The sequence below is a fragment of the Opisthocomus hoazin genome, chromosome Z (genome assembly GCF_030867145.1).
Source record: "Opisthocomus hoazin isolate bOpiHoa1 chromosome Z, bOpiHoa1.hap1, whole genome shotgun sequence".
NCBI lineage: Eukaryota > Metazoa > Chordata > Aves > Opisthocomiformes > Opisthocomidae > Opisthocomus > Opisthocomus hoazin.
This window is the reverse complement of record NC_134454.1, coordinates 43,611,983-43,625,155: the sequence shown is the minus strand read 5'-3', so window position 1 is coordinate 43,625,155 and position 13,173 is coordinate 43,611,983. Positions and strand designations below refer to the sequence as shown.

The following is a 13,173-nucleotide window of genomic DNA, read 5'->3' as shown; positions in this document are numbered from 1 at the left end:
TTGAGCTTGGCCTGGGGGCAGATGAGGAATGAGTTGAAAGCTTGTGGGTTAGAATTAAGGGACAGGCTCATAAGGGTGACATTACGGTGGGTGTGTACTACAGGCCACCTGACCAGGAGGAGGAAGTTGATGAGGCCTTCTACAGGCAGCTGCAAGCAGCCTCACAGTCACAGGCCCTGGTTCTCATGGGGGACTTCAACCACCCTGACATCAGCTGGGAAGACCATACAGCTAGGCATTCGCAATCCAGGAGGTTCCTACAGAGCATCGATGATAACTTTCTGATGCAAGTGGTGGAGGAACCAACAAGGAAAGGCGCGCTGCTGGACCTTGTGTTAACAAACAAGGAGGGACTGGTGGAGGATGTGAAGGTCGGAGGTAGACTCGGCTGCAGTGACCATGAAATGGTCGAGTTCAGGATCCTGCGTGGAGGAAGCAGGGCGATAAGCAGGATCAAAACCCTGGACCTCAGGAGGGCTGACTTTGCCCTCTTCAAGGAGCTACTGGGAGGAATCCCGTGGGCCAGGGCTCTCGAAGGCAGGGGGGTCCATGAGTGCTGGTCGCTCTTTAAACAACACTTCTTCCATGCACAGGAGCAATGCATCCCCCTGAGAAAGAAATCTAGCAAAGGAGGCAGGAGACCTGCATGGTTAAACAAGGAGCTTCTAGCGGAGATCAGGCAGAAGAGAAAGGTCCATGGAATGTGGAAAGAGGGGCAGGCCACTTGGGAAGAGTACAGAAACATGGTGAGAGCATGCAGGGATGCGACGAGGAAGGCAAAGGCTCACCTGGAATTGAAGCTGGCAAGGGATGTCAAAAACAACAAGAAGGGCTTCTTCAACTACATCAGCAGCAAAAGGAAGGCTAGGGACAATGTGGGGCCGCTGCTGAATGAGGCGGGTGTCCTGGTGACGGAGGATGCTGAGAAGGCAGAGCTACTGAATGCCTTCTTTGCTTCAGTCTTCAGTGCTAAGACTGGCCCTCAGGAATCCCAGGCCCCGGAGGTAAGAGAAGAAGCCTACGAAGAGGATGACTTTCCCTTGGTCGAGGAGGACTGTGTGAGGGATCGCTTAAGTGATCTGGATGTTCACAAATCCATGGGCCCCGATGGAATGCACCCACGAGTGCTGAGGGAGCTGGCGGATGTCATTGCTGAGCCACTCTCCATCATCTTTGAAAGGTCCTGGAGGACAGGAGAGGTGCCCGAGGACTGAAGAAAGGCCAATGTCACTCCAATCTTCAAAAAGGGCAAGAAGGAGGACCCAGGGAACTACAGGCCGGTCAGCCTCACCTCCATCCTGGGAAAGGTGATGGAGCAGCTTATCCTGGAGGCCATCATCAAACAAGTGGAGGAAAAGAAGGTTATCAGGAGTAGTCAGCATGGATTCACCAAGGGGAAATCATGCCTGACCAATCTGATAGCTTTCTATGATGACATGACTGGCTGGGTAGACGAAGGGAGAGCCGTGGATGTTGTCTACCTTGACTTCAGCAAGGCTTTCGACACAGTCTCCCATGATATCCTCCTAGGGAAGCTGAGGAAGTGTGGGCTGGATGAGTGGTCGGTGAAGTGGATAGAGAACTGGCTGAATGGCAGAACTCAGAGGGTTGTCATCAGCGGCGCTGAGTCTAGTTGGAGGCTGGTAACAAGTGGTGTCCCCCAGGGGTCAGTACTGGGCCCAGTCTTGGTTAACTTCTTCATCAACGACCTGGATGAAGAGTTAGAATGTACCCTCAGCAAGTTTGCTGATGACACCAAACTGGGAGATGTGGTAGACACACCAGAAGGCTGTGCTGCCATTCAGCGTGACCTGGATAGGCTGGAAAGCTGGGCAGAGAGGAACCTGATGAGGTTCAACGAAGCCAAATGCAGGGTCCTGCACCTGGGGAGGAACAACTTCATGCACCAGTACAGGCTTGGGGTAGACCTGCTGGAGAGTAGCTCTGTGGAGAGGGACCTGGGTGTCCTGGTGGACGACAGGTTAACCATGAGCCAGCAGTGTGCCCTGGCTGCCAAGAAAGCCAATGGAATCCTGGGGTGCATCAAGAAGAGTGTGGCCAGCAGGACGAGGGAGGTTCTCCTTCCCCTCTACACTGCCCTAGTGAGGCCTCATCTAGAGTACTGTGTCCAGTTCTGGGCTCCCCAGTTCAAGAAAGATGAAGAGCTACTGGAGAGAGTCCAGCGGAGGGCTACAAGGATGGTGAGGGGACTGGAACATCTCCCCTACGAGGAGAGGTTGAGGGAACTGGGCTTGTTCAGCCTGAAGAAGAGAAGGCTGCGAGGGGACCTAATAAATGCTTACAAATATCTGAAGGGTGGGTGTCAGGAGGATGGGGCCAAGCTCTTTTCAGTGGTGCTCAGTGACAGGACAAGGGGCAATGGGCACAAACTGAGGCACAGGAAGTTCCGTCTGAACATGAGGAAGAACTTCTTCCCTCTGAGGGTGACGGAGCACTGGAACAGGCTGCCCAGGGAGGTTGTGGAGTCTCCTTCTCTGGAGATATTCAAGACCTGCCTGGACAAGGTCCTGTGCAGCCTGCTGTAGGTGACCCTGCTTCGGCAGGAGGGTTGGACTAGATGACCCACAGAGGTCCCTTCCAACCCCTACCATTCTGTGATTCTGTGATTCTGAAGTGCAGGAAGCAAATAGTATTTAATATGAGCTTACCATTTAGACAATGAAATTCTCTGGTCAGGCATTCTTAAGAACTAGCTTCCAAAAATGATTAGAGAAAGATATGAACAAAAAAGAATTTAAGTTCCTCCTATAATTCAGTAATAAATGACGCAATATAGCACAAATTATCTCTTAATGTGTTACTTTCTCCCTTTCAGCAGTATCGGGAACAGATTATCTTCAGGGGTGGAGAGGAGGGAATAATTTCTTGAGACTTATTTGAAGTTCCTACGTTCTGAGAATATGCAGAGAAAATTATACATTTCAGCTGTTTTTTGGGAAAACTGAATGTTCATATACATTTTTAAAAACGTTTAAGTTTTTGAAGAAATATATTTTAAACTTTAAGATGCAACTCCGAGTCCTGTATGCAACAGTGATATCCCATTTTAAGGAATACTAGTAAATGGAAGAGTTTGAGTTGTAAGTACACTGTGTCATTCACCAGTTCCAAAATTCAGCATTCTTCCCCTCACTGCATTTGTACCATTCTGGAACAGTCTTGTTACTCAGTCAGGTTTCAATGCCATCAGTGGAAGAACTGAAGTGATATCTGAATATCTGAAGTGAAGTCACTATACAGCATAAAATGCTTATCCTGGTAACATGGGGAAAGAGGAATCCAAAATAGCAGTCTAGTTCAATACAGACTGTGCAGCTTCCTTGAGAAGTGATGCAGCTTTGTCCAGTTCTTGTTCTGTTTGTTCCACTGTTATCACTACTCGAATACTAGAAAAAGAAAACCAGAACATGCACAGTAAACTTTACTCCTTGCCTTCATCTTTTGTACTAATTTTAAGACAATAAAATCACTATCTCTAGGGAACTGAAATATGAATTCAAATTCAATCAGAAACAAGACACATGACTACACAGAAATAGTCAGACTACTTTTTTCCCCCCATACCCACCACAGAAACTTGACTGTTATCTTTTTTACCTGCAGATGTGCAGCTCATGGAAGGTTGCCTGGTGGCTGAGATTCAGGCAGTTTTCATACAATTATTTCAGGATATTAGTATCCTGTAAAAGTCACTGAAAATATACCTCAAAATAGAGCCTTTCCCATTTTTTACATGACCAACTATTCAATCCAGTCTACTAAGAAAACCCCATCGTTGTATGAAAAGAGAGAGTCATATCCAATAAAATGAAATAATGTACTGACTTTCTACTAACCTGGGTGGAGGAAGACATTTTTCTTCTTTCTCCAGATAACGGGCCTGAGTTAATGCAATACCACTATTCATGCACTACAAATAAAGAAAATACAGCAGTCACGAATGTGGGAAATTCTTATGGCATATGCTTTGGATCACCAAATACACATGACTAACTTTTATGAGTTTGGTGTCAGGATAACTGCAAATTCTTTACCAAATTTTTTTGAAGGAGGTTTTGAAGGTTGTGCAAAATCATCTGTAATTTTAATACAGCATAAACACATAAAACATGTTAGGGTGTAGCCTCTTCAGCTCTCATCTCCAAGTAATCAGACAAAAATGATGTATTAAGTAGGCTACTAAATCATATATAAGCATGTTTTCAAAGAGTTGATTACTTCAGAGTTTCTTTTTGTTGTGTAGTCTTCTTTACCTGGCACCTGAAATATAAAACTTCCTCATCAACTTTCATCTACTTCATGTGGGAGAAGAAAACCATTGTGGGCTGAAGAGGGAAAAAATACTACATACAAGACTTGAGATTCTTCACACAAAAAAGCAAGTAAGCTAGACCTCAAATGTTTAAAACACATCACCAGAACTCTGTTCAAACGATAGCTTTATTCTTATGAACATCATAAAAGTTCTCTAAGCAACAGTTTTATATGCAATTTTAACTTGAGTTTTGAAGTATATAACAGGAAATAGTTATTTTCTGAAGCAAAAGGTTTAATATATATTTTTATCCAGTGCTACAGACCTAATCATTTCCAGCAAGAAATGTTTAGAAGATCATCTTTAATGTAGCCCTACAGTCAGCAAAGAAACTGAGTTTCTTGCACTTCTGCTGCAAGACATTCCAGTAAGTTACCCAACAAGCCTCCCCATCACATGCACTTCATTCGTTATTCCCAAAGGCAATGATATATTTTAATTGCTATGAGGACACTTACATAATCCACAACTCTTTTGAGTAACTTCACATCATTTTCTCGGGATCCACAGCTCTCTTCCAACTGCAGGTGCAATGCTGGTGAAAAAGATTCTCCCACTACTTTTAAGCCAGAAATCCTAAAACAAATAAAAAGCCTTTAATGCACTTCCTATTTGAACACGTTAAAGTTCTACATAGTAAGTGTTTCCCCTTTCTAGATGGTGAGTGAGAAGAGAGGGATATTTCACTTTACTAGTAGTAATGCAGACAAAAACGTATGTGCATTTCAGCTTGCCATAGGCAAAGATAACAACATTTATCAAGTGAATGTCTCTCCTAAGGAGTTTACTAAATGTAGTTTCAGCAAGTTTATGTACAACAGCGACTCCTCTTTTTGCAGGAAGGATTAATGATTCAGAAAAAGAATCCTTATTAAGATGTGGGAGAAATGTGTTAGGCCTGTACGTTGCTGATAAAAACACAGCTAGCTAACTCAAGTCTTTGGAGTCTATATGAACAAAATAAATAATAATAAATCTTTTTACCCACTTACATGATAAGAAGCAGCAAGGTTTATTTTTTTTGCAAGATTTCTGATTTTAAATTATTTCCTGTAGAAAATGTTTACAACATCATCTGTCATTTAGCCAGAAGCTCCTCTAAAACGAGTTATATTACTAGAATTACCCCCACATCTGTACATAGGGACAGTTGTTAATTGGGTTCCTACAATTTGATTGAATCATTGACATTTGATTGCCAAAAAGTGATTGACATTTGACTGTCATTGTCCTGACATGTCATATCACTGTATTCAGGACTGAGTTATTCCCCTCCAAAAACCTGTATCCAACATACAAGCAAGACCTCTGGTCTCCAAAATTAACAGGTCTCATAAATCCACGTCTATCATCAGCTGTAATTCTGACTTCCTGACTTTGAAGAGCTTGCCTCACACACACTGTAAGCTTATACCCTTGTTTTCAAATAAGTTTTCTATTTTTCCAAAGTTCAAGACCCAGTCAGTGCAGAAGAGATGTTAAAACCATAAACTCCAGAACTGGACCCTACAGGAGAGAGAACTGGCACTACAAACACACTGAATCAACTATAACCTTGAAAAAATAAACTTATATTCTAGCACAGGAAGTATCCCGCATTATTTCTACAATGCTATTTCAACTCACAATCCATTCCAGAAAGACAAATCCAACTGATATTCTTCTTCAGCCACAAAACAGCAAACATTCTGCCATCATTCACCTACACTTGCAAACTAACCAAACACAGGCAATTTCTTTAATACACAAGCACACACACTGCATTTGTCTTACTACTGCATGCACATCTATGGATCGGGGATACAACATTTGGTAACAAAGGGGAAGGAAAAGCAGTCCAAGGTCCAGCTACAAGGCAGAAAGGCAATACACAGTACAGCCGTATAACTGATCTGTTCTTAGTTATGTTCCCTAGGAGTGACCTGACTCTAGAAGTAGCGTTCTACAAGTAGGGAGATGAGAGTATAAGTCCTGTAAAGTTTCACTGTAATTTAAATCTATTTGCTGGAAAAGAGAGTGTAAGACAAGCTACAAAACTAATCAGGTTTTGTTTAGGGAGACACAGCATCAGCTTCTAGTTACAAAATAGAAATAATTCTTTAATTAAAATAGATAATCATAAATTGCCCCCCTCCAAAGAGTAAATGAGAAAAGATGAGTAGGAAGCAAGCGTTGTATCACTTTCATTCAAACCAAGTCTTTGCTGGAACAACATGCTTTGTATTTGCTATACACTTACTTATAAAGGCTGCTTAAGTTTCAAACTTAATTTTAATCTTGAAACTACTTCTGTCAGTCACAGCTGTACTAAACTTAACTACATAATTCACCTTACCAAACTATCTGAAGAAACCCAGGAGTTTAGTATGAGGTCTTCTGACAGCAATACTTTAACCTTTACGTATAGTGTTAACCATGTTTTTCTAAGCCTCTGCCAAATTAAGATTCAACAAGTACTTCAGAATCCAACGCATGAACACTGTAACTTTCCTGAAATCAGAATTCACTTTCCTAAGAAATGCTGGGAAAGTTTCAAACAAAAACGTACAACTTCCACACAAAAAAAGAGAGAAGTCCGAAAGAGCTGATTTTGAAGTTACAAAGGAGCAAAACTAGCCTCCTGAACTCTAAAGCTCCTTTTAATGTTCTATGTTTATTAGTAAATTAAACATGCCTTGGACTGGTTTCTGGCCCTGTGGTGAATGGGTATGGAATGACTCACATCCACGCTTTTAAAATCTGAGTTTCCACGCCAGTGAGGCCACATCCAAACTGACTACTAGGAACAGCTCCTGGCTCACGCCAACTCTTGACCCATATCCAGGAGTCCTTTCAAAGAGCGCTGCTTGTCCTGGGCCAAGCGCACGCCATAGATCACTCCAACAGTTTGACAGCACCCAGGAATGCTTCCTGATGTTAACACACCATTACGGATGTAGCCACGGGGAGCTCCCTCCTCACAGCTCTCCGCACCCTGGCTACAAGGCTGGGCTGCAGAACGGAGTGGCAGGACCAGGCTCCTCACAATAGGGAACCCTGCGTAGCGCAGCTGCCCGAGGAAGCATTTCCATCAATTTTTGCCAACAGAAAACTGGAATGAAGTCTCCTTGAAACACTGTCAAGTTTCTCTGGAAGGCAAAAATCTTTAAAAATAAATCTGCTTTTCCCCAATGAAAACTTGCTTTATTGGAAAATTCTCAGCCAGCTCTAGGATATGCAATAAATAATGAACTATTCAAGGGATACTGCCTACTACTGTCCTGCTTTTAAAAAAATCACAACATTCTGTCCCATCCATCCTGTCTCCTTGCAACAGAGCTTCCTCGTTTCTATTTACTAAGACACCAGGTATTTTAAAATACAAGACAGAAATCTACTTTACCCAAGATTGTTAAGAAAGTTAAGAATATTCCTGATCCATATTAATCATCCCATCTCTTACTGTGTTTTCTTATGCTTTATAAGCTGCCATAGACAACAAGAAAGTAGTTCTAAAGAGGATTCAGAACAATTCTTCCATTTCTTCCACAAACCGGCACTTGGCTTGTACCCGGAACAGGAATAACCACCAGTCATCACTCTAGCCTACAACACTACAGTTTATTCCCCCACCATTTATCCACAAAAAGACCAACAATTTTTTGGAACGCTAATCATGCACTGGTCCTTGATATATCAAGTCCTAAATTTCATGGCTTAGTTACACTTTGGCTAAAAGAAAGATTTCCCTTACTTTTGATTTGTTCCTCTCATTGTATTTGTTCTATTATGAGAAAGGAGAAAAGTTGTGCATTCTTTCCCACTCTCTTTGTGTGCAGCTCTACCACCATTTTATGCTCTCTTTTGAACTAACAGTTAGTTCCACTCTATCATAGTAAGAGCACCATAAAGAATTGGAGTCAAGCAGCAGCCATGGTTAGGCGGAGAAGATGAGTGCATTTAACATCACAGCATTAAAAAAAGCTTTGCCTCCTCTTCACACCATCACACACTCCTTTTTTTGTGTGGTTATTAATTAAAAAAACCACACTGTTCCCTGCAAATATTAGTTCAAATCTTTTCTCTGATGCTGCTTTATGGAATTGTTAGGACATTTTCCTACCACAGGGCTACCGAGTTCCCTGGTGGTGTTAATTTGTCAAGTTCTTTCCCAGTATGACATAGAAGAACTGTTTCCTTTGCAATTTTTTTTGAACTCTGTATTATCACACCATTTTCCATAAGACAAAAATACAGAAGTCCTATTACAGACACTCAGGCGTTCTGCCTACTTGTTGATTTGTGACTATACAAATCACTGAATTTACGTGAAAAAGGAGAATTAATCACAGCATAGAAAAGTACCAGCCATGGCTTATTCGCTTCTGTTTTGCAGTGAATACTAACAAGTAAAAGTTTGATAATTTTTTTCTTACTTTTTTCCCCCCCCGTATTTTAAATTTATTTATAATTATCACCTAAAAAAAAACAGGTAGAGAAGAATACTACTATTATTCTCCTTTTAGCTCAATCACAACATTCTATTACTAGCAAAGAAGAGACTAACAGTTTTCAAGTTATTCTGAAATTTTAATTTCAAGTGTAGAAGTGTATGTGTATCTTTGACCTGAACGCCTATCCATTTTAAACCCATATTGAAACAGAACACAGCCAAAGGAGACAAGGATTGTTTGATGGTAGGATTATTCCAAAGTAGTTGAGCGTAGCTAAACTTCTAACATAAAACATCAGCTAAGCAGCAAGCTGCTTATTTGAAATAACAAGCAACTCACATTGAAGTAACTAATACTACAAAAAAATCAGCTGCTATAATTATAGATTTTGTATGTGTTTAAATGTTATTAATTTCCGTAATATGTAACAGAAAACCATTGAAGAAAATGCTCTGTATAATACCAGCTAACATATCTATTCTCCACATTAAACAGTTGTTCAACAGTCACAGAGATTTCTACAATTTTTAGTATCAGAACCTGTTCGGGAAAAAAGCAATTCCTCAGTATAATCATCTTTTAAAACAGGATAGTGTTAGGAAATTTTAAACAGAATCCTTATTTTTCAGATAAATTCTTGCAGTTTTCTACGTGCCTCCAGAATAATGAATACTTCTGTTACTGTTTAACATTTAAGTCTCATATATAAGAACAATACTGTACTGAAGGTGACTGCAAGGTGCATCGAGCTGTCTGAAAGAGTATCTGCTATGCTGCACCCCAAATGCTTTTACTTAAGACCTTTTTTTTCCCAAAATGTTTATCAATACTTCGTACCACTGAAAGCTGTCACACTCATACAGACTTAAATGTGTAAAGAGCTTGCAAACATCCTTCCTAGCATTAAGTTATAATTTCATTTCAATACCTGTAAAAGGGATTTTAAAAACTTGGGACTTTTTAGTAGCATAACAGAGATAGTTGGAAAAAGATGACTTTCCTCCTTTAACACATACATAATTTTGTGTGCGTATCTCAGTCTAAGCATCTGCAAAGCCAGAAATAGATTTGCACAAGAAGAGTTCTTGAACATTGGCATTATAAAGGCATGGTCAAATCAACAACCACCAAAACCCCCCCAAAAAACACACTTACCCCTGTAAAGCTTTGTGAATTCGTTCGCACTTAGCCCGGAGAGTCTGAAAAATGTCTACACACACACACAAAAGTAAAGACTTAGATATGCTGCTTCTACTTTACATATCTGTAAGTCTAAGACTGAAAAAAAAGCATTTGTAAGGAAAACTGAGAAACACGTGTCTACTGAAGTACTAAGTCTCTTCACTACTCTTCATACTGTTCCCGATTCCCACTTCTGCCAGGAAATGACAGGCTTTTAAGGTCTGACAAATGCATTACCTCCCTTTATCTCATTACTCCAGCTGCACTGGTTCATGATCATATGCAAAGGATGACACAAACACTTGCTAATGGGATTGAAATGGCAAGTCCAGCTTCCTTGTATCTATAAAATATCTAGAGTCATGCAGACTCTGCTCCTTGATCCTTTCACCAAGTCACTGCAGATTCTTGAACAGGAAACTTTTATTCCTGGACCTGCAAACCTTGGCTCTTTTCCTCAGTAAAGGCTGATCCTCCACTACAGCTAACTGTCCCATAACTTATTAATTTCTTCTTGCTTTTGTTTAACTTCTGAGGACTAGGCATGGGCTACCCAGTAGTTTTTATTGATTTGTGACAAATTAAATATTGCATCTCTCTGCAGATGTCCTCCAATCTGTTGATGCTAATAAAGATTAAAAACAAATAGACAAAATTGGCCAAATCTGTGTGTTTCTCATACACCTCTCACCCCCTCCACCCATCACAAAAAAACCACAAAAAACAAACAAACAAAAACACCCCACAAACACACATCACACAAAAACACAACACTTTCTTAGGTTCTAGCACCAAGGGCAACTCTCTGACTCCTTGTGCTGCAATTCCAGCCTGCCAACTTTATCCAAATGTCCTGTAGTTGGTCCTGCCAAAATTGCAGGTGTTTGCACCATGATTATTCCTGATATTCTTGCCTGGATGCTTACTTGGAGAAGAAAAAAAAAAAAAAAAAAATGAAGTGCAAGTGGAAAGGAAAGGGTTGTTGAGTCCTGAGGAAATACATTCCAATTTGTTTATCTTTAAGCTTCCCTTTCTCGATTTGTCTTGAATGAATTTGCTTTCAAGGATGAAGTAGATCACTAGTATAAAGCAAAACAATAATTTCTTATTTGCATAGTGGTAACTGTTTCTGTCCCTCCCAGCCTCAACTAACTCACTTATTTTCAGCTGGAAGAAGGAAAGGGGAGGAAACACTGAAGAAGAAAAGCAGTATGGGAAATTATACGAAGAAAAAAATCATGCATGTAAAATTAATTAGACGAAAGAGAGAGGACTCAGAAGAGTAAACGGGTGAGGAATCAAAGTAGAGAGAAATATTAGCTATTAGTTTTGAGTGAAGAAAGACTGAAGAATAAGATTTTCCTGAAGTAAGTACCTGGATTATCTTCCATAATATTCAGAGCCTCAATAGCAGCAGCAGCTAACAAAGGAGGTAGGGATGCAGAAAAGCAATAGCCTTGACCAGACAGTCGCTGTGGGGGGAAAAAAAATACTAAGAAAGAAAAACGTTTTTGAAATTCACTTTGTTTATAGCAGTATAGACAATGTTTTAAAAGTTAATTCACATACGTCTAAACAACCTCTCCTCCACACTTACAGGTTCATGGAAGGATTTAAAAGTAGGTCTCCAATTAATCTACAATATTTCATAGAACCAGACAGTTTCTGTATGCAATCAAATGTTGCATAATAATTTATACCACAACACTCATTGCAAATTGATATTACTAACTCTCATTTTTAAGTAACTAATCCTGCCACACCATACAAAAATGAGACCTGGCTTACCTGATGGTCAATAATAAAAGATCTGCCACAGCAAAATCCTCCAATAGAAGCCAGTGAATTTTCCATGTTTGCGCTAATAAGATCTATATCATCAATCTGCCAGTTAAATTAACAAGTTAAGAGATGCTTTTGATCACATCAAGACTATTTCAGATAAATCTATTAAAGATGTACCTTGTTTTATATTATCATAAATACTAGAGAAGATTCACCAAACTATAACATATCAAAATGAAGCTACAATTGAAATAACGATTCTAAGCAATACAAAAGGACTTTAGAAATTGAGATGTATGGCTCTGCAGATAATTTACGTAGATTTACATAGAATCACTCTCTTCCAGGCAATGCAATGTGACAAACACAAACTGAAAAAACAAATAATATAGATACCTGTGACAATTCCTCAAAGCGCTCTGTGTGACAGTGTCCTTTAAGAATGTAAGTAGTCCCACTGCAGTCAGTGGGAGTTAGAATGCGATTACAATTGAGCATAAGCCTAGTTAAATGAGTGTCTGAACCTTACAGACACACTTGTCTTATTTCACTTGTTAGTTGCAAACATCTTTTTTGGCAGGCTCTGTAATGCACACCTATGACCACTGCTACAAACTCCCATTCTGAGTAAACAAAACTGAAAGATTATGTTTGTAAACAAATTTAAACACAGAAGTCAATTAATCAGATGGTACTTGGCAAGCATCACGGCAGCACTGTTTGCTTCCTTTTCTAAAGCTGTTTAACATTCATTTTCTCTTTCCCACACTTGGTATTAAGACATTTAAAGTGAAAACAGCAGAGGATAGGGGAAGACAGATGAATTCTCAGAAACTGGTATTTCGCTTCCAAGCTGAACTCACACACTGTCAGAATGTAGTGAGAGATGTCCACACTAAGACATCGGCAACCAGAAGAGTACTTCTTCCTTGCCCAGCGCAGGTGGCTGTGATAGCGAACAACCACAACCATACTGTTTTGGATTTCCAGAGCACTTCTCAGTTGAATAAACACCACAAAAGGGACACTCTTGGAAAAAAAGCTTGGCTTAATCTGTCAGTAAAGTAGTAAGACAACATCTTTGAAAGGACCATCAAAAGCTTTATCCTATTTTTCCCCACTGGAATAAAAGGCAATAGAGCAAAGCAGACTGTCTATACACCAAGAAGGTTTTTCTGACATACGCCCTAGCCTGCAAATATTTCTGTGTAAGCATGACACTTTTAAGTGTATGTGGCTGGAATATACTGCAATCATCATTTCACTGAGCAACCAAAAAAAGGATAAAATTATGCATTGTAATAATTATTTTGTTACCTTCCTCACTAAAGGTAAGTAAAATTATTTCAAGTAAGCATATGAAAGAAAAGGCCAAGACCTGAACGCTTTAAGACTAGCCAAGAAAAGTATGTTTAAATTTCTATTGTAAACTACGAA

At 40.1% G+C, this 13,173-nt stretch overlaps 1 protein-coding gene across 1 annotated transcript in view; it reads right to left on the bottom strand.

Moving 5' to 3' along the window:
* Positions 1–2,531: 2,531 nt before the first annotated feature.
* SPTLC1 (serine palmitoyltransferase long chain base subunit 1) overlaps positions 2,532–13,173 on the bottom strand; it is a 37,324-nt gene continuing 26,682 nt past the window's right edge. Inside the window, exons 10-15 of the mRNA XM_075411447.1 lie at positions 11,740–11,835; positions 11,327–11,423; positions 9,925–9,979; positions 4,795–4,912; positions 3,858–3,931; positions 2,532–3,407 (exon numbers count right to left, since the gene is read on the bottom strand). Of these exons, the coding sequence (XP_075267562.1) occupies positions 3,314–3,407; positions 3,858–3,931; positions 4,795–4,912; positions 9,925–9,979; positions 11,327–11,423; positions 11,740–11,835 (534 nt within the window). The 3' untranslated portion in view covers positions 2,532–3,313. The remainder of the gene's footprint in view (positions 3,408–3,857; positions 3,932–4,794; positions 4,913–9,924; positions 9,980–11,326; positions 11,424–11,739; positions 11,836–13,173) is intronic.